The sequence below is a fragment of the Chinchilla lanigera genome, unplaced genomic scaffold, assembly GCF_000276665.1.
Source record: "Chinchilla lanigera isolate Chin_1 unplaced genomic scaffold, ChiLan1.0 scaffold00082, whole genome shotgun sequence".
In the NCBI taxonomy this organism is placed as follows: domain Eukaryota; kingdom Metazoa; phylum Chordata; class Mammalia; order Rodentia; family Chinchillidae; genus Chinchilla; species Chinchilla lanigera.
Genome location: NW_004955483.1, coordinates 1,620,947 through 1,645,450, shown reverse-complemented (window position 1 = coordinate 1,645,450; position 24,504 = coordinate 1,620,947). Strand labels below are relative to the sequence as shown.

Below are 24,504 nucleotides of genomic sequence, written 5' to 3'. Positions count from 1 at the left end.
ACATACTTATGTGCTAAATAGGGATCTTTCAGGACTTGGAATCTGATGATTTGTTAGTTGTAAAATTAAGGTACCTACTGCCTTTTTCTTTCAGAACACACACATTTTTAACTCTAATGAAATTTCTCCAAAGAAAAAGACATTTGGGGTTAGGCTTTTTTGATGATATAAAATGAATGTTTATAATGTTGTACAAGTGAAATCAATCATCCTGCAGTGAAGTTGGCCTGAACCACCTATAATTAAACTACCCAAAGGCAGGATGGAAGGAATAAATTAAGCATTATTCCACTGGTGAAACATTGATTGCAGAAGGAAATTCAGTGGGGTGGAGGAAATAGCCGAGGCCTCTATGCTTAGCTTAAAATATTCTGATGAGAGAAAGTGCGCTGCCTTCCTGGAAGGTTGTTGCTGTCTTGCCAGGTGGCCCTGTTCTGTCGCCGCCTTGCTCCAGCCCCAAACATAGGCCTGGCTCCACGGGGGTAGTTCTAACATTTCACACTACCCTGACCAGGACAGTTTGAACATCGTCTCTGGTATTGTCAGCACCCTAAATCAGAAAGGAGGTTTTCTTCCACTGTGGTCTGCTGGCAGCTTTCTGCCTTAGAGAAGCTGGATTCCATGTGTCCACCTGAGTCGTGGCTGAGAAGTAAGGACAGTGCCAGTGGCATAAAGTTTCTGAGGAAAGCATTATATTCAGAACATGAATATAAATTAGGCACTGAGATGACTTAGGTATCCTCTCTTTTTTTTGTGGGGGGAGTTTAATTAAATATGAAATAAAAAGCATATAAAATTAAGCATGTTCTCTTTCCTATCATAACATGTATGTGAGATGGGCCACATGTAGTCAGAGTCACAAGACAGAGCTGCACATCTTGGTGATTAATCACAAGCAGAGACCTCTGCAGTCACACCTGGTTGGAGAGATAGAGTCTTGCTATCAACACCTTCTCCCCAAGCCCCAGTTTTGCTTCCAGGGGCTGGATAAGTATCAGATCAGGGAAGGATTTGCAGACAAGATGCATGGGAGGATCTCCTGGTGGGATGGTCATGCATGTATCACCAGTGGTTCAAGCCAGCTGGAATGTGTTAACTCAGAAACTTTGACACTGCGTTAAAGAGTGCTTAATGAAAACGTGTTTATAAGTTCAAAGTGCTTTAAAGTATATGACTTCAAGGCTATACATAATGGCTGGAGGTGAGACGCATGCCCATGCCGCCTGTGTTCTAACATGCACACAGTGGGCTCTTGAGGAGGGTCTGTGAACTGACAAAGGGAGCCATGGAAGAGGAGTTCTCTTTCTATTTCCATTCTCTAGAAATAGGAATTCAGGGATTTTCTGCTGTGGGATGTATCCTGCCCATGTTCCTGGTGCACCATGCTGCCAGGGAGCACAGCTGAGGCCCACACAGGACAGCCATGCGTGCAGCACTGGTGACTCAGAGCTGCCCACCAAGGAGACATATGAATTACAGCCCCAACATGAACGTGATGAGCCCACAGGCTGGCCTCAGGGGACCGTTCTTTATGAGCTATACTCCAATACAGGACCTCCACTCCCCAACTCAAGCCTCTGGGAATGCTGGCAGAACTGTGAGGTACTTGCAAAACAACCTGAGGAAAGAAGCCTTCAGATTATTATTTTTTATCCCCACCCCAGACAAATGTCTGATCCTTAAAGATTTTATAGGAATTTTTCCAAGTAATTTGCTTCTATCACCATTTAATATTTCATACACACTTTTTTTGTACTCAGATTGCTATGTAAAGTGTCTTTGACTAGAAACATCTGATGTTGTAATTCTAACTGCTATCAACAGGTTTGGGAATGAACCACAAGCCTCATAAGCATTGATCCAACAGGTGGGCACAGGTGCACACAGGTGTTTCAGCTCACTGTGACCACATAGCTGGTATCAATGGGCAGTGCCAGGGGTGGGAGCTGGCACCTTGATGTATCAGGCTCAGGAAGGTTATCTGGAGGTCAATTAAGATGCTTCTACTGCATCTGACAGATTTCACTGAGATGGCAAAGGGCTGGGGAGCCAGGAAAGACTGGTGACATTTCCACAAGGCCCTGGAGAATGACTTCAGGTTTGTTCAGCAGAAGGGGGTGGTAGAGAAATTTGGGCAGAAGAAAAAGAATTTGCAAAGACGTAGAGGGATTAAGAAAACTCAGATAAGGTAGACACTGAAAGGAATAGAACTCAGGTGTCTTGGTTACTTTTCTCTCATTGCTGAGACAAAATACCCAATGCCCAATATTAAGGAAGGAAAGGTTTATTTAACTCACAGTTTGTGGAAGTTTCTGTCCTTACTCGGCTGGCTCCATGGCAGAGTGACACATGGCCCAGGGCAACTGTTCATGGCAGCAGAAAACAGCAAAAGCAACAACAGCAAAATGGAGCTGCGGGAAGGGCAAGCCTCTTTCCTTTCCTTACATACGCAAACTACCCGCCCCAGGGTGGATGTAGCACTCACACCCATAATCCCAGCATTAGACCATGGATCAAAAACATCTAGAAGCCCACCCTATGACTGCATGAGGATTTGAGGGGACATGCAGACACAAACCATAATACGTAGTACTGGTGATCAATAAGCAGTGAGTGGCCAAGTTTGTGATTAGTCTGCTCCCAGGTTAATATGAGTTCTGTAGGAGGGAGTCTCTAAGGCAGCTTAAAAGGCATCCCCATCAGGCTCAAATCATGCTTTCTGGTGTCACCCATGGCTAGTTGTTACCAGGCCTTTGCTCCTAGTCCCCATCACTGATCCTCCCCAGAAGACACTTCAAAGAACCCCACTAGATCAGGTACATAGGCAAGAGGAGGCAAAGAGACTAGTTAGGAAGCTGAGACAGATACAGGCTGCATGAAGATTTGACAATGTTTTTAAGTCAGATCAGCAGATATTATTGATTGATTGATTAATGGGAAAGAATTAGCCAAATCTACCAAAAGCTTCCCACCAGGCTCTTGCATACCAGACCCTGACCCTCAGCAAGACAGTGTCTACCACACAGACAGCAGAGCACATCTCAAGGCAACTCCAGCTATTCTACAGCCCAAGCCTCAGCCCCGCAGCCAGACCTCTATATTTCCTCATCTGTGTGCAGATGCAGTGGATGTGGACTGAAAATACTTGAAAAAATCTTGTCTATCCATTTTCTTACCATCATCTCCTAAACAGTTCAGTTCATCAACTATTTTCCATTGCATTTCCAGAGTACTAGGTATTATCAGTAATAAAGTATATGGCTGTTGTCTAATCATAGCATTTTGTTTTTGCCTTGAATTGTGTGTTTTTAAATCCTCTTTACAGGCTTCTGTTTCCCCTACAGCTCGAGTTGACCTTCAGCTACTTGGAGATTCATGGTGTGGTGTGCACCAGGCCAGCACAGGTGAGTGTGATGACTGTTGCCTGCCGGTACCAGTGCACTCCATCCTGAGTTCCTGAAACCATGCAATGGATTCTGTTTCGGACCCCCACCTCTCTACCCGTACTGGAGATCGAACCCACAGCTTTCTCACTGCGCTGCATCCTCTGTCTTCCGTTTTCTTTTGAGACAGTGTTTTATTAAGTTACCCAGACTGGACTCAAACTTCCAATCCTCTTGCCTTAGCCACCCAGAGTGCTGGAATTATAGGCATGTGCCACATACCCAGTTTTGTCTTAAGACAAAGTAGAGTAACAAGATGAGGGGAGAGAAGAATTTTAAGAATGAGAGACATAAGGAAAACACATAACTGAGAAGAACAAATTAGCTCTTATGTTAGTTGGCCATTGGGATACAAAAATACTATGCCTTAGAGGCAACATGAGCCAAAGAGGTGTCGTACAACAATTGTGCATTTTTGTTTTTGTAGTGCTGAATTAACCTTTCATGGCTTTATGCATGGCTGGTGGTCTACAACTGAGCTACACTCCAGGCCTATACAACAAATTTTAACACTAAAATTTAAAGCTATCATACAGTACTCTAGAAGTTCTTTCTTAGAGTGATAATTATCATATTTTGGTGCTAAAAATGTAGATTTTTTTTAAAAAAATCAGCTTTTTTGAGCTATAACTGACTATAGTAAAGTGTAAAATTTGGTAACTTTGGGCTTATGTCTACTGAGTATAGTCAGTTACACTAAAATTACTTTATGCACCTTAGTAAACTGCCCCCATCCGGGCTTCTGTTCTCTGTTGGTATAATTTGCACTTTCTAAAATGTTATATGGATGGAATCATGCTGCATACACTCTTTCCTGTCTTCTTTCATTCAGTGTAGTTATTTTGGGACTGATTTGTTGCATCTTGCAGTAGTTCCTTCCTTCATATTCCTGAGTGGGTTCCATTGTATCACTCTGTTACAGCTTGTTTATCCATTCACCTAGTGAATGGTTGGTTCTAGTTTTCACTATGGCAAATAAAACTGCTATGAATATTTATGTACAAGTCTTTAATTAGAAATTTGATTTCATTTCCCATGGGTAAATGCCAAGGAGTGAAACAGTGGTGTCTCAGTTATTTCCTCACTGCCTGGACAAAGTACCCAACACCCACAAGTTAAAGGAGAAAAGGCTTATTTTGGCTCATGGTTTATAGAGAATTCAGTTTATAGTCAGCTGGTTGCAAAGCAAGGTGGCATGGCTGAGGAGAAACAGTCCATGGCCGGGCAAGCGAAAAAAGCAGCAGCAGCAATGAGCCTTTCTTTCCCTTTTTAATTTCTTCCAGGCTATAATCCTATTGGTTGGTGCCACCCCCACCCACATGGGCCATCTGTCTTTAGTAAATCCATTCAGCCCCGCACCAAGAACAATGCTAATCCTTTTTTTTGGGGGGGGGGGGGCGTATACTGGGAATTGAACTCAGGACCTTGCACTTGCCAGGCAGGAGCTTATGCCATTAAGCTATATCTCCCCCCCACCCCCCCACCAGCAATGCTAGTCCAATCAATAGACACTTATTTAACCTTTGGAGGAACTATCAGCCTGTTTCCCAAAGTAGGTCAAACCCTTTTATATTGCCACCAACAACCCTCAAGGGTTCTAGTTCCACTACCTCATTCCTAACAGTGATATGGTCAGTCTTTTTAATTTTAGCAACTTAGTCATTGCTAGGGCTGAGTGTATAGCTTAATGATAGAGCACTTGCTTTACATGTGTGAAACCCTGCACCAAAAAGAAAAAGGAAAACAAAAGCAAGAACAGTAGTCACTCTAATAGGTATATGATAGGTATGTGTGGTGCTTTTTCACTGTGGCTTATTTTGCATTTCCCTCATGATTAAGTATATTGCATTTTTTTATCTGTGTACTCCCCACTATCTTCTTTTGTGTAATACCATTTAAATCTTTCTCCATTTTAAAAATTGGTTATTTGTAGTCTTACTGAATTTTGAGAGGTTTTAAAAACTAGATTCTGGGTAGAAATCATTTTTTTTTGAGCTGTGTGTTGTATATTTTCATACATGATCCATTTTGAACTCAGTTTTGTATAGAAAGCAATGTTTGGATTTAAGTTTTATTTTGTTTTTTATTTTTTTACAATACTAGGAGTTAAACATTCACACTAAGCTACATCCCTAACCTTTTAAAAATTTTTTATTTTGGGATAGCATCTCATTAAATTGCTAAATAATCCAGGATGGGCTTGTTCTACCTCAGCCTCTCCGGGTTCTCAGATTATAGCTGTGAGCTACCACATCTGGCTAAATGTTTTTTGCATGTGTATGGTATGTCCAATTGTCTCTGTGCCACTTGTTTACTGTTGTGTGTCACTGCACTGGTTTTCTCCTTTGTGAAGAACTGCGTGTCTGTGTGAGTATGGGTCCATTTCTGCCTAGGCAGGAATGAGTGTCTGAGTCCTGCCCCTTTGGTCTAACTGCCCATCTCTGTGCTGCTGGTTTTCCTTGTCAATGACTGTGGCTTTAAGGAAAGACTTAAAATCAGATTCTTGCTCTGACCTTTATTATTTTGTTTTATTTTAGTTTTGAAGACTAAAGTGTGTGTGTGGTTTGTTGGCAATGTTTCTAAATGAAACTGTCAACACTGTTAGTTTATTTATTTATTTTAGTAGAGATTACATACAAATCCTTGGAACTTTACTACAGTTCATTTTAGAGCTGTGCTTTATCCTATGTGTTTATCATTGGCCAGAAACTGGAGTTTGGGGAAAAAAGTCACAGCAACATGTTTGCCCAAATGGTCAAACCAGTTGATGCCAGAGTGAATGATTGCTTGTGAAGGGCTATATCACACCTTAACCAGGACTTTCTAGCTGGCCTAAATTTGTGGGTGTTTCTATCCATGATTTGGACTTGGAGTGGGAGCAGAGTGCAATAATGAAGTCTTAATGTCAAGGCTGTATACAGGATGTGGCTTGACTGTGGTAGTTAATGATGAGAAAGGATATAGTAGAGCAAGACTGACTCTCCCATGTAGCTGCTGGGATCGCTGTGATCACATGTTGTAGTCCTGTCCCTTCTGTGTGCCCTCTGTTCAGAGGAGCTGAGTATGGGAGCCTGCCTCAGCCCCAGTTTGGTGGGTTTTACCATTGCCTGAGAAGATCTCTCTCTCTGTCTCTCTCTCTCTCATTCTCTCTCTCTCTCTGTCATTCTCTCTCTCTCTCTCTCTCTCTCTCTCTCACACACACACACACACACACACACACAAACACACCGGTTGGGACTCAATATGTCCAGGGTAAACATTTGTATTTTGTCAAGTGCACTTATGGGTTCTAACCTCCATAACCTCAGGTCTCTTTAATCTCTTCCTTTGAATTTATCTTACATACAGCCATAAGGATAGCAGTGTCTGTGTCCTGCACTTATGATCTGACCTGGTTAGGAATTCTTTCCCACCATTCTCTAGTATTTAGTGTTTGTGTCATTGCCATTTTAATGATTGCTGTAGTCTGTAAATGGAGATGGAGTGCCTGGATGCCCCACCGTGTACTGTGTTGAGTGGAGGGAAGGGTGTGTTACTGAGTTAATGAAATGCGGCTTGCATTCCTGTTCTTTTCCTTCTTCTTGCTGGAACCTGGGAGATTGTGCCTTGTGTTACAGGCGTCACTGTGACAGCGTTTTCTGAGTCCCTTCTGTTGCTGTCACAGTTAGCAGAGGCCCGCAGCAGTTAGTTAGTTACAGAGCTGCTGGGTTGTTTCTGGTGCAGCTGGGAAGCTGCATGACTTTTGCCTTCCATCCTAAGGGTAATTGTTCTTCTGTAGAGTGATATTGGCAAGCCACCCCTGGCTCATTCTGTTGAAGGAAAGACCACCTCACAGATTTGCTTGCTGAGATTTAGTAAAAAAATGCTGCTCATAAAGTTTGATCACATTGTTCTATCTTAAAAAAGAAGATGACATGGGATGATAAATTAGAATCATACAAAAAGACACTATGGCTGATAACTGATTGGCATTTTAAATGTGTAGCAAGTCTTGGGTTATGTCCTGCTTAGTCTTGGAGGCAGGAGTGTGTCCAGTGTTCTGGTTCTCCCTGCTGTAAGAGGAGGAAGGATGGCTCTTGACAGGAGTCTTTGATCTGGGCGAGACTGCTCCATGTTGGTCTCATCTCCTTGGCTTTGTTGCACCCTTTACATTCTGCGGAGTGGTGACGTCTTAGGCAGGGCTTTTTGAGCACTTTCACATCAGGTTGAACTTGAAATTCTCATTTCTTTGCCCACCTGTCACCTTTTTTTTCCCCCTGTCATTCTATTCAGTCCTGTGCAATTAAGGATGATTAGGTGTTAAGCTTAAATGGAATCAGAATAAACTAATTACTAATTACTCACACCCAAACTGTGAACTGAATAGATGCACTAGATGGGCAGAATGTAAAAGTACCCTGCAGTGGAAAGTATAATTACCCTGGGTGGGAAGGTTGGGGGTGGATGTTAAGCACAGACCCAGCGCTGCCTCCCCAATGATCTGGCTTTAGCAGACATGCAGATGCACAGAGATATGTGCGGATGACAGGACAGAGACTGACTCGAGGCCTTTTGTGGAAGCAGTGGGTGGGTCAGTAAGCACCTCCTACCGCAACACTACCATGCACCGTCATGCTTGCTGCTTTTCTTGGGGTGCAGGTAGATATTTCTTGGATCACTTTCTAGACTAGAAGGCAGACTTAGACTTTACTTGAGAGAATTCTAAAGGCTTTTCTATTCACTTGAAGAATACTTTGAAAATTAGGATAAAAACATGTCTTTTTTCCACACGGCTAACAAGCATAAAGGTGATACTTATGGAACACTTGTTGGCAAATTCCTTCAGGGTTTTGTATTAGACAACAACAGTTTAAGGACTTGCGTCACTGATGCCTGTTTCTTTGATCTGAGTGTTTTGACAAATGTCTTGCATTAGTTTTCTTTTAACATTAAAATGTCAAAAGACTTAGATTATGATTGTTTTCCATTTGACTGTAGGGAAATCTAAAGCAAACTGTAAAAATCGCTTTGTTGATTCAGTTTTGCACATAGATGTGCATCCCCCCCCATCCTATTTTTATACTGATTAAATAACAGAGACAATAAATGGGGGAGGATATTTTGATGCCACAAAAATGCAAAAGGATTACATGTAGAAACAAGATAATAGCACAGTTTAAACAAAAGAGAGGTTAATTCTTTTTTATGTGAAATCTGTCTGCAACCTGGTGTCCTTTTTGTGACCTACCCTCTTTTTTCAGGTTGATTTGTACTTACAGGACCAGCCTTGCGGCCTCAGTGTAAACCTTTCTTTCTATGTGTGTAAGTTTTGTACATCCAGTGTAGCACTGAGCCTAACACAAAGGCTCTTTAAAGAACCCTGCTGCTTTAATATAATCCTTTCCAAATATTTCCTCTACTCAGAAAGGTTGAAATTTTTTTATAAGTCCTTGATTTTTTTTGTTTGCTCTCAGGCGAAAGGTTTTAACATTTCATTTAAACCTCTCATGAGATTTCTCTAAAACATTTCTTTTTCTTAAGTAGCTACTTGAGTACTTGCATAAGGGCTTAGTCGTGTACTGGAGAGCAGGGATTGACAAACCGCAGACTGAGTCCTAGGGGAAGTCAAGTCTGAATGTGGATGAGAAGCAGTTAGGTTACAAAGGGAGTCTCTTGAATCTATCAGTTGGGCCCTTAGAAACCTGAGCTTCAGTTCCCAGATGCTTCTGACCCCCTCCGTCCTCTGCCCTCTCAGTTCCTTGGCTTTGAACTAGAAGACACTTCAATGAGGACTTTTAAGGAAGTGTTCTTCCTAAGCTGCTGTTACACTGGTGCATTTCTTTGTGACATAGATCACAATATTTAAAATTAAGAATGGATGAACTTGGACCCATTACTCAGAAGTATCTGATCCTGTCCTTGCAGATGGTTGTGGAGACAGAGAAGTGCAACATTTCCATGAAGATGGCGTCGCCAGAGGATGTGAGCGACATCCTCGGTCACATTGGTACCTGCCTGCGGAAGATCTTCCCCGGCCTCTCGCCTGTGTGAGTCCCAGGGCGGGGTGCAGAGGGCCAAGACCTTGTTCTTCCTCAGAATGGCAAATGCAGGGATAGCTTCCTCCTGCCCGCTTACCGACTTCCCCTCTCAGCGAGCTTCTTTTCTTAGTCAGTAAATACCAAACCCTAGCTCAAACCTTGTGTCTACAAAACATGGTGCGGTTTGGTATAGGGCTGTGCCTTATTTAAAAACCTAAGTGATAATGAGACTTGAAAGTCCTTTAAGGTCTACTTGTGAGACTAAAACAGGAACCTTTTAAATATAATTACTGTGGTAGAAATTTACTCATGGCTATTAGCAGAATTCCGGCATCTGCATGCTTTGTATTAAAGCATCAAGTATAATATTAACCATCTCTTCCTTTCCCTTCTTTATTTCTCAGTAAGAGGAAACTTAAAAAAAAATAAGCCAAAAATTAGTTGCTGCTGCTTTAATATCAGATATTCCTTTAGTTTTTCAATAAGCACATTAGGGATATTAGTAACTTTTATCCATATGTGTCCTCATATTTTTGTTAAGCATTTTAACCAAGGATTTTATGCTGGGATAACACTGTAGCTGGGATTGGAATGGCGGGGTTAAGGGGTTAGATTGGCTGAAGTGGAAAGGCAGAGAGGTACTAATGGTAGAAAATCCTAAACAGTAGTCCGGAGTTGGGACACTTTCCTGTGGCTGTCTTGGTGACTGGGAAGTCCTCTCCCACCACGTACTTGGGGAATGTCGAGGTATGCACTGGCAAGGGGAGGCCTAAGGATGCGTGCAGGAAGGCCAGCTGGGTACCTGCCTTGGGGTGGTGGAAGGAGAGTTCCGAATCCCCTGTCCTTTTTTTAACATGGGCCTTCAATGGGAAATTAAAGAGCAGAGCAGAAAAACATAGGCTTCATGACTTTCAGACCCTTTGAGTGATGGAAGGCAGCTTCGTCTCTGTCCTTCAGGGTGGGCTTGATTCTCTTTGTGCTGTTCCTTTTTTCGGACCCTATGGGGCTGGTCCTTCTCCCTCTCTCCGCTCCTCTCTTCTAAAGCTCAGTCCCATCCTCACAATAACAGGTTGCTGAGTGGAGGCTGAGTGATTCCTGTCAGAGTGGGGAAGGACAAGCTGGTAGTAAATTACTCTCTGACTCCTGGCCAAAGCTTTAGGTCTTCTCTCTCAGGCCACAGGCATGTCCTGAATCAGTAGTGGCACTGCTTAGTGGCACTGGTGAAATACTGAGAGGTAAACTTCCCTTAGGATTGATTAGGAGAGAACCAGTGGGGGTGGTCACGAACTCAAACTCATAGCAGCTACAGTTACCTGCACCGTTACAGCCACAGGATGGCCTCTCTTTCTTTCTGGGTTAACACTGGAGGAGTATGAAAGTTATTAAACACAGGCTTACTGCATGACTGCTTGTGACACCCTGGGCATTAAAGACGCTTCAGAGCAATATTTAGAATCTCTATTTTCTTTAAAATATGGCTTTACTTAATATTGTAGGAATTTTAGGGGGAAATCAGCAGTTTCATTTTCGGTTTTATTCCCACTGCTCTGGTTTGAAAGGCCTCACATTTAGCTTGTCACAATAAGCTTGTAATAGCTTATGACTGCTATGGTTTGTCCTTATCCGTGAAGTTCTTTAGTTTGTATTACATGATGTTTGCAGGGAAAATGCACACATGCAGTGACATTGGTGTTAGTTATTGTGACTAGAGAGGCTGGAAATGCCATTAACTGTATCCTTTCTTTTACACTCCCCGTGTGCCTTAAATCAACACTGAGAGTAAGGGAAATACTTCTTTTATGTACGTAACATAGAACAGATAAAATATGTCCTTGGTAATGTCACATATCCCACTTGTAATAAATTGAAGAATATGAATCTAGATTTGGAATTCTCAAGTATTGGAGGCATTTACCCCATGAATACATTACCACACCCATCACGTGGTCCTTTCAGACTCCAGTTTTCACCCTGTGCTGGCTTAGGGTGTTTCTGGTGGGGCCCAAGAAATAGGCATGTGTCTGACAAGTAGGTGTCAGGATATGGGAGAATCAGGAGGAGGCGGAGCCAGAGCAACCGTCAGTTTAGAACATTAGTTCTCCAGTAATCTAAGTTTGGCTGTATATAAATGAGACTATATGTTGAATGCACTGAATTTACCCACATAAAATTCTGAAAATAACTTCCAGGATGAAAATGAAATATATACAGATATGTAAATTTCTACAACATATAATCAGTCCTCTTACAATCAAGAGAGTGCTGATAAGAAAAGATGAAGAATTTTCATTAAAATTAATACTCACATGATATTTTCTTCTCACCTCCCTTCTGCAGATATGTATTATTTATCTTTCCCTCTTTTTTCCTACAAAAATGGCATTTTTCTCTTATCTAATTTCAGAATGAAAAAGCTGATTTCAGAATGAATGCCAATAGTATTTAAAAAACAAAAATTAGAAATTAATTTTTAAAGATCATCCCACATCAAGCCATTATTAACATTTTTTTTAGGTTAATATTCTTATCCTTATCATTAGTACCTTTCACTGGAGTCCATACCTTTAAGACTGGAGGGATACAAGGGAAATATTAATAGCTTAAGTGCTGTTTAATCTGTTTTCACAAAATTGTTTATAATGACAGTTCTCTTCCTAAAGCTATTTTGTGTTACAGCCTTCAGCTATTCTAATATCAAAAAGCTTGGCTGTTTTTCAAACCTAACGCTGGACTTTTGTTTTCACACATTAAATGAAGTCATTAGTACAAGTTAGAACTAATGTTGAAAATCTTAATTCAAGAAACTCCTCAGGCATACACAGAGGAGTAAAGTCTTTTTTGCCCTCTAAGATTTTATAGTTAAAAGTTAATGTAAAAATCTCCACAAATAACATAACAGAGAGTGTGAAGCTCTCTGATTTCAGAGAAGAGAAAGTCATATTTAGCTGGGAAATCAAGGACAGAACATTTGGTTTTGGTTTGTTTTTTTGAGAGGAGGCTTCTCGCTGCAGGAGATGGGCCTGGTAAGTTCTGGGGCCCTGGCCCTGAGGCGGACACATCAGGGGACAGCAGCCAGTGCAGCCTGTGGGCACTACTACGAGGGAGAGATGAGCCCAGCTCTGGACAGCTTTGAACCCAAGCCTCAGGGTGGCCTGCAGACACTTTGGCAGGTGTGCTGTGAGCCTGCTGGGCTGGGTGGGACTGGAGGAGGCTGGATCCTAAGCTTGGGAGTGTGATCACAGGCTCAGGGCCTGCATCTGTGAAATGGGATGGGTGATGTGAATGCAGTGTCGTGAGGATGACTTTACCCTGTGGAAGCTGCCTGTACAGTGCTCTGGAAATCCTAGCTCTGTGAGCTTGTGCATATAGCCAGGGCGCTGGGATGAATGCCTGCCCTGTGGGAAAAGGGATCGTTGATGTGTGCATGGAATTTCTCTGATGCTTATGCTTTTTTTTTTTTAAGTTACATATAAGTTGATTGCATTTCTGTGATTTTATTTTAGTTTTGGTTCAATATGGTTAATATTCTCTTTTCTTGGTACAACAGTAACCATGATATCTTCCCTATGTTTTTGGCATCTTTTTTTTTTTGTGTGTGTGTGTGTGTGTGTGTGTGTGTGTGTGCCATACCTTTGAAAATTGGCTGGAATTAACATTAGTGTGTTGCAACAATGTTTCTTCCCTGTGGTAATAAAAATGGTTTTCCAGATGCTTTATGACATCAAACATTGACCAATGTATGAAAATAAGGTTACTGCAAGAAAAAAAAAATGGCAAACAGGAGTTTGTGCATAAATGAACAAAAAGTGCTTTGCTTGCTCTCTGACTGTGGCAGAGGACGGCCTTAGTTCCAGTGGGGTTGGCACCACTAAAACAAGTCCCATGGCGGGAATGATTGCCATCTTGCTTAGGCTGCTATTTTATGTGGATTAAAATAATTTAGACATTTTTTCATGTCAACAGTTTATCATGAGATTTGCATAAAGAGTTGGTGTACTTGTCACCTAGTTCACTATGTTTTGCCACATGTAACTACTTTTTAAATCTTGTGTGAATTAAATGCATATAATGCAGATGTCGTGGATTCAGCTCTAACTCTGCCCTGCAAGTGAGTGACGGGTCTCGTCTGTTTTCTAGGATTTGTATTTTCCTTCTACAGCAAATGCTCTGTCTATCTATCTCTCTGCCTGCCACTTTCTGCCTATGTGTGTATGTGAGTCACGATTCCACTGATCTGCTCTTTGATGTCATTTAGCTGCAGGCAGAAAACAACGTGAGGAGGGGTGTGAGAAGTGTTAGAATATAGAAGAAACAGTTCCCACCTTCCAGGAGTTTCATTGTCTCTTATGGAAATAAGTACACCTGCTTCATGAGACTCCTTTTGCTCCTGATATCTCACTAGAAAAAAAAAGATGGATGAGAACTATTCCAAAGTGGAGCTACAGGGGGCAACTCAGACTGACACCTCTGCACAGGGATTGCCCACATGCCTACTCAAGCTGCCTAGGTCCTTGTTCTCCAGCTGATCTCCCTGCACTCTTGAGTGTGAATGTCCATTGTTGCTTTTGAAATAAAATTGCATCTCTGGTTTGTAAAACTATATATTTATGTTTCCCCCCAGCGTGCTTAACTGTCATTTTCATATATGTTTTCTGTTGCTATAACAAAATACCTTATATTGGATACTTTACAAAGAAAAGAGTTTTATCTCATGTTGCTGGAGCCTGAAAGTTCATATTGGAAGCTTTCATCTTTATGGCCTCTGGCAAGAGCTCACCTTGCCTCATCACAACATGATTGAGAAGCAAAGGGTAATGGCCCCATGCAAGGGCAAGGGCCAAAGATATGGGATGGCCTTGATTTATAACAGTAAATCAAAGGAACTAATTCACTCTGTGAAATGGGCATTAATTCCTTTCCAGAGGATGTTCCATACCTGATCACCCACAATCAGGACTCCGTCCCACCTCTTATTTGAGATAGGGTCTCATTTTGTAGTCCAGGCGGACTTAGAGCTTACTAAATTTTGCAGGCTAGCCTTGAACTTGTGATCTCTCTACATCAGCCTCCCAAGTCCTTAGATTACAGGTATACACCACCATGCCTGGCTCTAGGCCCCCTCTTAAAACTTTATACTCCCTCAACACTGCTGTGCGGAAAACCAAGCTTGTAGCACATGAACCTCTGGGGAACACACTCAGGTCATTTCCAGTCCAGCACAGCCAACCTCCTGTTAATTCCACCCATCCAAGATTTTTGCCTCAGTTTCTCTCTGCTTTTGTGTAGCTAATCCCCATCCTATTTGTCATTCACATAGCAGGGTCTGAAGATTGGCTGAAGTAAAGCAGGAATTTGACAAAGAAATGTGATCCCAAATAAAGTCAGACTAAAGTCCTGCTTGGAGTGTCCAAAGTTCAGTAAATGCAGCTGTGCGAATGCCTGTGCTTCCTTCTGATGACTCTGCTATTTCTTTGCATATCTGGCATCATTGTCTTGATATAGCCAGACAATAAATCCACTAAACACCAGAATGATGGTAGTGAACCAAAACAAAGCACCCCAAATCACCAGGTTCTGTAATGTCACTTTAATTGTGAATGTTTAATTCCTTAGCTCCCAAATTGAAGATTTTTAGAATAATAATTCTTTGCTGCAAGTGTTTTTAGGGAAAATAGAGAAAAACTGTGTTGCCCATAGAGTTCTTGTGAGTCTGCACAGGACTTACAGGGGCACATTTGACATTAGGTGAGCTCACTGGCTTGTGCCTTCATCATAAAAATAGAGTAGAAGAATTTTTGATGCCAACAGAACATTTGCATTCAGATGTTTTGGCATGTGTTCGAGGTTTTCTGCAGGAGTAGAATGAGTCTACCTAGTAACTTCTCAGGTGCTAGCAGATTTTATCTGGAATCTATCCATTCAGAAAGTGGGAATAACTGGGATCATTTTCTTCCAGTCTCTGTAAGGTGATTAAAGTTTGTTAAGGATGCCCAAGAGCATTATTATTGAGAGCTGTCCTTTTAAATCCTTAAAGAAAAATGAATATATATATCCAGAATGACTTATGAGTTGAGCATCCCTAATCAGAAAAAAGCTTCCAAATCAGAAACTTTCTGAGTGCCAATATAATGCCACATGTGGAAAATTCCATGCATGAAACTTTGTTTGATGCATGATGTTATTAAATATATCATAAAATTACCTTCAGGCTGTATTTGTAAGGTACATGTAAAGCATAGCGTATTTTGTGTTTAAACTTGGGCCCTATGCCTAATATATATCATTATGCACATACAAATATTTTCAAATCTGAACCTCTGAAATCAGAAACACCTTTGTTGTCCAGCATTTCAGATAGGGGATCTTCTCCCTGCAGTGGGTTTATCTCACCCCCTCACACTCTAGTAGTCTCGCTGTCCTGGATGACTGACCCAGCACCCAGCACCCAGCTCCTGACCTCCACCTTCCATCTCATGTATCCCTAGGGTTTGCAGCCATGTCCCAGACCTTGCCACCTCTTGGAACAGCACGCTCTGAAATCAGAATCTGTGGGGCAATGGTGGCTTGGTCCTCCCTCTCTGACCACAGCTTTTGTCTTTCCACTGTCCATTCCTGGGAAGCCCTGGAGTTCAGCTTTTCATGGCCCCAGGCTACAGACGCTTGGGCTATCTCCTCTTCCCCAGCCAGGCTACAGTGTGGTTCTAGCTTACCCACCTGCACAGCCCACAGCCACCAACTGGCCCTGTCCCGACACCTGTGGGAACTAAGGGCTCAGGAGCAAATCCTCAGCTCATCAGCCCAGTGCTTCCACACATGCATGTGCCTCACTGCAGACAGCTCTGCGCAGTCCTGTTCTAATCAAGTTACTTCTGTTTCCTAGTTTTGTTCCCACCTACACAGGTGTTTGTTTGCAGTGCCTCCCTCCTTTGCAGCCCTTCGTTGCCCTGGAAGTGAACTTTAGGCTCTTCATTTGCCCTGCCAGGTTCACCACAGCTGGTCCTGGCCCCACTTCCTGGACTTCTGGTGCCCCTCTACTCAGAACACACTGTGCCCACTGCTTTGAGCCCTCCTGAGTTGTGGTCTACCCCAGCTTTCCCCTCTCCATGGCCTTGTTCTCTGTCCACATGAAACACGTTCTGGCCCAGCCGGGGCTCCTCTCCTTGTGCTTTACTTGTTCATCTCCTCCTATCCTCCTTCAGGCCTTAGCGGAGATGGCCGGGTGGAGCATCCTGAATCAGAAATGCTTTGAAATCTGTAACATTTTGAGTGCTGCTTGAACACGTCCAGTCCCAAGTGTGAGCAAGGGTTCCTGAACCTGTGCTACGTACTGCAGAGGGCCTTTGCGCTCTCCCTCTCAGCCCTTCCTCCTTCAGAGAACGCTTAGTACTGTTTTCACCCACCCTGACCCTTGAACTTCCCATTCCTAATCCTCTTCCATCATGGACTGTTTATTTGACTGTTTCTCTTCATAGGTTTCTAGCTTTACGAACAATAGTGTCTCTTTTGTCCCTGACTGTGTACCTTGTACCTGGAAGTGGGTCTTGGCACTCTGTAGACCTTTAACAAATGTTTTGAGTGAGTGAGTGATTCCACAGACGGTTCATTAGATGATTAGTGTGTGGTAACTGTGACAGCATCAGCTGACATTTATTGAGATTGTTCTAATAACTTTGGGGACTGACTTCTTTCCTTCCCTCTTCCCTCTGCTCCATCCCTCCCTCCTTCCCTTTCAGTAACCGTATGGGCTGAGCCCTTATTCTGTCAATTCTATGAAGAATGACACCATGGCGTGTCCTGCTGCATTTTTAACCATCTCTCTGTCCTGCCTTTTTATGTGTGGGTGGGAGTTTCCTTGGGGCCTGAGGAGGGGCTGGACATGCCTCAGCTGCAGTAGAATCAGAGCCCAGGTAAAGAAAGGGTAAAAGGAATAGCCATTAAACTGTGGAATAATTAGTTTCTTGGTGGCTTTTTGCTCATAGCACTGGGGATGACTTAGGAGATTTGTATTATTAAGTACTTTGAAAATTAGTAATTTATTTTTGGTATAAGCAACCTAATTCATTAAGTAGAACACATTACTTTCTGACTGTTCTAATAAAATCTTATAAACCAAGTAAACAACATGGAGAATCTTTGCATTTCTAAGCCTTTGGTTTACAAAGGGAAGTTAAATAAAGAATTTCATTCCTATGGATTTCTGTTTCCTTAGTACTCAAATAATGGAAGTATATTTGCCAAAATTGGAATAGGACTCATCTTCATTTAAAAAAGGGTACATTGCAAAATAAACTTCTAGTACTATCCCAGAAACTTGATTTCTGAACTCTTTTGCTGCTGATCTTACAGGAGAATCATGAAAAAGGTCTCCATGGAGCCGTCTGAGCGCCTGGCCAGTCTCCAGGCTCTGTGGGACAGCCAGACCGTGGCTGAGCAGGGGCCCTGTGGTGAGCATGCCTTTTAAACTCCAGAATGTAAACAACCTTGCCATGATGACCCTTGCCTGGAAGTTAGTTCTATTCCCAGTATGCTACTGTAAAGGTACAATTAGTTTCAAGGTGTAATTAGCACCGCACAGACTTGAGATTGGTGGGCAAAAGTCCTATATTTAAGCTGAATTGCATCCTGCTGTTTGCTCATAAGGGATGGGGGAAGAATGTTCACTCCTTTCCCTAAACAGAAAGGATCATCAGCGTTGTCCGTGGCAGCCATATTTAAGCTTTCATGTTTTTATTTAAAAATCATTTTGCTGAAGACTTTGTCAAGACCGCAGCGTTTTTGTCTTCTGTGTTAGGTGGATTTTCTCAGATGTATGCCTGTGTCTGCGACTGGCTTGGATTTTCATACCGGGAAGAAGTGCAGTGGGTAAGGGTATCTGTGTATGTGTGCATGCCCACAGACACACCTGGGGAATAGTCTCATGTCTGTCTGTCTCTGTCGGTCCCTGTCTTCTTGTCCCTCTCCATCTCCCTCCCTCCCTCTCTCCTTCCCTTCCTCTCCCATATTCATGTTTTGCTTAAGATCTTTCTTCCTCAGATTACATAAAGATCTGCGTGTGGTACTCTTTAATTTTCTGCATTTGTCTTGCTTCCTTGATCATCGGCATAGATTAACTTTATGACTGAATTATATTTCAAATAGGATGTGGATACAATTTATCTAACACAAGATACCAGGGAGTTGAATTTACAAGACTTCAGTCACCTTGACCACAGGTAAGCCCATTCTGGGTTTCTTAAGAATCTCTGGATTTTGCTGTTCAAATAATAGTTGCAAAATTGTTTATCACTCACTACAAGTGGCTTTTTGGAGGCGTGTGTTCATATTTAGAAAATATGCTGAATTTTTCTGTGGTAATAGTATAATTCTTAGTTTCTTGTACTAGCCTGCAGAGTCTATTTAATCTCCTCTGTATGTAAAATGTAGTTTAGTTTTAATTAATTGCTATTTTATAGCATTATTTCTAGGATTACATTTTAGGAGGAAATCCTCACAATTAACATTTAATTCACAATTTCTTTATGAATTAGGGAATGACTCAGGCATTTATGCAGATACAGTGTTTGTGAAAATCAGATGCCATTATCTGCCTTGTGATATTGATAATAAAATCATGAAACAAGTTGCATGTTACTTGAGAGACTTTTTCAGGTTCTAATCTTGACTTGAACGTCTATAGGCCTGTGATACAGGGTCCGAAGAAGGTCTTCATTCAGTTCCTTCCATTCCCTTTTCTCTTGGGCACATAGTAGCCACTGTTCTGGATGCCAGTACATCAAATCTTTTTTCTCTGTTTGGAAGTGAGAGAAATCTGAGCTTCTAGCTGTACCTTTTATGCCATTTGGACACCTGGAATGTCATGGGGAACTGTTACCAGAATTGCAGTGGGCTCCCTGGAGCATTCAGACCAGCTAACCAGGGCATGGAGGCTGCATGCTAGGAGGTTTCAGCTTCTCTTTGCATAGCCAGGGTCCTCTGATGCCCGGGTGGCTGGTCTGGCTGTGTCAGGACCTGTGGCCCCTGAGCCTCAGCCTCTGATTCTGAGTTGGGTTTGCTTCAGGGCAGGCAATTTTCTCCTGCATTGAGTTCTTTCTATTTGTGAAGAAACTTCTTATTCTCAAATACAAGTGAAATGTTTCCTGTAGAGTTCATAGAAAAGTAAACCTAGAAAAAGGGAAAATATTGTACTTTGTAAGTATTTTCCAATTTAAAAAAAGAAACTTCCCATAGAATAAGATAGAAGTATTTAGGCCCACAGTATTAGGTTTCAGTGTTTTTGGTTCCATGTCTCTTTTACATTCTTGTAAATGATTGGACCTGTTATGTGGACCATATTTTTTGGGAGTTACCATACCAGATTGAAACTCAAATTGGAAATATTTATTATTTCCTTTAAAGATAGCATTACTAAACCACCACTACATGCCAGCATAGACACCGTTTTTATGAGGAATAACTATATTTTCCTAAACAAATGTAAATAAGCAAGAAATGTGTCATTGGGTTGCCTTTCTGCTGATCTCTTTTAATGTTTGACTTACTGGAAGACAGCTGGATTCTCACATCTGCCTTGCTTCCAGTCTCATGTGATATGCTCTTTAGACTGAAGTATTTAAAGAAAACCCTGTCTTATGTAGGCATCTAGTTAGGAAAGAGGATCTTCAACAGCCTTTTCGCATACTTGTGGATAGTCTTTGCTAATTCATCATAACTCAGTAAGTGGTGGTTTCTTAAAGTTGAGTAGCAATGTAAAATCTGGAACCATGTTAATGAATATTTTTGTATTATGCTATGTTAAAATCCACTTGCTCTCTTTCTTTTTTTCTTTTTGAGACAGGGTCTCGCTATGCAGTTCAGGCTGGCCTTGAGCTCACTTTGTAGCGCAGGCTGATCTCGAACTCACAATGGTCATCCTGCCTCAGCCTCCCAAGTGCTGGGATGACAGGCATGTGCTACCACGCCTGGCTGCACTTGCTCTCTTTGAATGGATCTTAGCCATACGTGGTTTTCTAGCATTGTACATTGATCATTAAAGTATATTTGTTCACAGAATTGGATGTAGCTTCCAAATATTTTGCTAGTATACAATAGCAAAAAAAGAAGGCATTTAATTGGTGTCACTATTAATCCTTTCAAAAAGTCTTAAGTACAACTGGCTGTCAAAGTCATAGTGTTGAATAACAGTTTACCAAAATTCAGACTGTTGCTTGATCAGTATAATTTTACTAATTAATCATGTGATTTCCTTAAAGTGCCTAACATAATGCTTACAGTTTAGAGCAATGCCTGTCAAATCTCCACTCTGAATACCTGTGTTGTCATGTTTTCATGATATCCTATGAAAAAAGGGAGCTGTTTCTTTGTACAACTTCAGCTGTCATGCAAATACTTTATAATAGACCATCACCAGTTTGGTGGGAGAAGGAAGCATTGTGTATATACTTCCCATTTTGTTACATGGAGTTTTTAAGTGTGAGCTCAAGTGCCTAACTTTCATAAAGTGAGTATTTTTTCCTGTTCATCAAGGATGTTCCGAAATGAAATTGACATTTGACTAAAAACAAGCTGAGAGTGAGGTGTGGAGGATACAGGGACTACTAGATCAGGGTGGTGCTCCTGCCTGGTTCTTGCTCATGCACCCTCGGTTTCCTCGACACTGCTTCTGCATGTTTGTGCAAACTCACGGCAGTGGGATAGAGCTGTTTGTTTAGTCTCATTATGAAGAACACTCTTGACCTTGTGAGCCCTCTGAGTGGTCTCAGGGTCCCCAGGAGTCTATGAGCTGTACGTGGAGGATGTCTGACCTGCAGGTGTGAAGATGCCACAGGTATCTTGTGGTACTTTTTTGTAGTCAGTTTATTGCACCCGTCACGATTTTTGTACTGTTAAATACATTATGCCCAGCTTCTGTGCGAAGCTTTCCTATGAACCTGTTGTGCTTACCTTGGTCATTTGATGGCAATGTTTAAAGAAGCCATTACATACAGTTACTCAGTGTACATATAGTAGCTAAAGATCAAGTAATTTTATCCAACTTTTAGTTTTCCTATAAGTGGATGCTTTAGCTGAGAATTTTCAGTGTCTCTGTATATACTAAATTAAGTGGGTGGACGAAATCATCTACTTGCCTTGCTTTATCAAGAGGCTAAAAAGAAGTTTTCATCCCTGAGAGTCTTGATCAGGCATTGGAAAATATTTTCTATAAGGGATCAGGTAGTAAATATTTTAGACTTTGTGAACCAAACAGTTGTTGCAGTTACTGAAGGTCTTGTTTAGTGATGGCTTTTGACTTAATGAAAGTTTGGCATTATAAAGTCATTGGTTGGTATTCCTGGGAATTAGTGCCAGAACCCCATGGGTACCAAAATCTATGGCTATTCAAATCAGTTCCATAAAATGGCATGTAGTATGTGCTTTTAACCCATACATAGACTCCCTTTCACTTTCAGATATTAATTATAATGCCAAATTAAATATTGCAAGAGCAATATTTATCCAATAGACTCTGGAATTCAAATTTTAAGTGTTGATCTTTGCTCTTTTCCTGGATTAGCAATGTGTGGTATGATTGATTCTCTATCTGTCCCCGTGCCTCTTCAGTGCTGGGACTTGAACCCAAGGCCCCATGAATATATACTCTACCACTGAGCTATAGTGCCAGTGGATATTCTCTTTTGGTGCTGGACAGCAGCAGTGAGCTATAGCTGTGGAGTAGCTGTGTGACCACAAGGAGATGCAGCAGGCACTGTTGCTATACTGTGGTTTTTGCTAGGTTAGCTGTGTTAAACTCATTTTTGTTTTGAGATAGGGTCTAACATGGTAGAACAGCCTAACCTCGAGCTCATTATATAGCCCAGGCTAGCCTTGAATTGCAGCAGTTGTCCTGCCTCAGCCTCCTGAATGCTGGGATTACAGGCGTGCATCACCACACCCAGCAAACACATATTTGACTTATGATAGTTTCAGTGTATGATGGGCTTATTGGGAAGTAGCACATTGTAAGTTGGGGAACATCTGTGTATAATGCCACATTGTAGTGTGAAAGCAGCTCTAGATAACATGTCAATGAATGAGAGTGGCTGTATTATAATAAAACTATAAATAAATAAATATCTATATCTATATCTATCTATCTATCTATCTATCCATATATAGATGTAATATTTTTGGTACCGGGAATCGAACTCAGGAGCTTGCACTTGCCTGAGCTATATCCCTGGCTCTAATAAAACTATATTTATACACATTGGTACATGAGGTGTAGTTTGCAGACCTCTGCTCTAGGTCAGGGTCCTCCACTATGGGATGATTGCAGTCATTGCTTGGCATCCCTGGGAATTAGTGCCAGAACCCCATGGGTACCAAAATCTATGGCTATTCAAATCAGTTCCATAAAATGGCATATAGTATGTGCGTTTAACCCATGCTTTAAATCATTCCTATCTTACACATGATACCTAATAATAATGAAAATGCTATTGCAAGTGGTTATATTGTGGTTTTAGAGAATAATGACAAGAAAAGTCTGCACATGTTCCAAACAGACATGATTCTTGTATCCAATTTTTTTTTAATCCCTCGTTAGTTGAATCCATGAATGGGGTCACAGGTAGGGAAGGTCAAGGACAACTATATATTGGTTTTAAAAATTATGTTGGGTGAATATCTTTCATTTCATCTCTTTCTCTCTTCTTTCATTTCAGTCCCGGGGATTGAACTCAGGGCCTTCATAATGAACCACATCCCTGAGTCTTTAAAAAGAAAAGTGTTTTTTTGTTTATTTGTTTGTATTGTTTTTTAAATTTTGAGACAGGGCCTTGCTAAGTCACCCAGGCTGGGTTTGAATGTGTGATTCTCCTTCCTCAGCCTCTTCGAGTGCTGGGATTACAGGTGTGCCTCCCCCTGCCCAGCTTGCATAGACATTTGTGTGTAGTACAAGGTCAAGTGTACTTCTCTGGGAAGGAATCCTTCTGTATTCAGGTGCTATAGGCATGTGGCAGGATTCACTGGTTTATAACTTGTGCGTGGTACAGATCTTTCTCTGAGGTTGAGAGATTTCCTGAAAATTCCTACTGATCTTTTTCTCCTTTGGGTGTGAATTATGAAGGAGGGAAAGGAGGAATTCGATAAATTGGAGGTAGAAGAGGAGATGGGACATTAAATGGCCTTAGTGTTGAGCTGGCAATCATTCGTTCATATGTATTTATGTAATGTATGCAATGCATGTCTGTTTGTATGAATGAATTTTTCCACTGTGACAGTTGGTTCCCATGTTATCACTATTGGAACACAACTTAGATATAAGCAAGCAATTTTATCGTTTGTATTTATTGAAATGAGATTCTACTTGCATTCACATATAGATATTCCTGAAGTTGAGTTTTTGTTTTAAATTGAGACAAAGCCTCACACTTTAGTTCATGCTGGACTTGAACTCACTATGTAGCCCAGGCTGGCCTTGAACTCATGGCAGTCCTCCTGCCTTAGCCTCCCTGGCTGGGATTATAGGTGTGCACCTGAACTTGATATTTAACCAGGCTTCCTTCTAGAAGGTTGTTATTTCACATAGTCAATAAGAAAGCTCTCTGATGGCCAGTATCAACCCTTTAGTTTTTCATTCTACTTTTTCTCACCATTGCATTTAGTTTCCTCAGTTAGAAGCATCCATTCCTAACAGCTCTTACACCTGTCAGTGCCCCTGGAGAGGAAGTTCTGAGGACTGGGCTATGCTTATTCATGTTGCATGTTCTGATATTCTGCAGTCACACTGTTGTCCAAGAATAAACAACTTTCAAGGAAAGTGCTGTGGGCGAGCAGAGCAGAATCCTGGAAGGTTGAGGTTGATTACCTCTAAAAAGCCCTTCACATTACATGTACTCAGATACTTTCGTCCCCAGGCTCAGGCAAGCTGTTATTGCCTCAGTGACGCTCTTCACCCTGTCTTGCTCAGTGGCTGACTCCCTCTGGATTCTTACACAACTCCCCATCTTTCTTTCAATTCCCTCACCCAGGGGGCTGGGGATTTAGCTCAGCGGCAAAAGCGCCTG

The 24,504-nt window shown here is 41.7% G+C and overlaps 1 protein-coding gene across 5 annotated transcripts in view; it reads left to right on the top strand.

Moving 5' to 3' along the window:
- Lrrc16a (leucine rich repeat containing 16A) overlaps positions 1 to 24,504 on the top strand; it is a 306,943-nt gene that overhangs the window by 125,348 nt on the left and 157,091 nt on the right. For all 5 annotated transcript variants that reach the window (XM_013503829.1, XM_013503832.1, XM_005403347.2 and 2 more), the window contains 5 exons: positions 3,345 to 3,404; positions 9,348 to 9,469; positions 17,807 to 17,904; positions 18,252 to 18,322; positions 18,599 to 18,672. In XM_013503829.1, the coding sequence (XP_013359283.1) occupies positions 3,345 to 3,404; positions 9,348 to 9,469; positions 17,807 to 17,904; positions 18,252 to 18,322; positions 18,599 to 18,672 (425 nt within the window). The remainder of the gene's footprint in view (positions 1 to 3,344; positions 3,405 to 9,347; positions 9,470 to 17,806; positions 17,905 to 18,251; positions 18,323 to 18,598; positions 18,673 to 24,504) is intronic.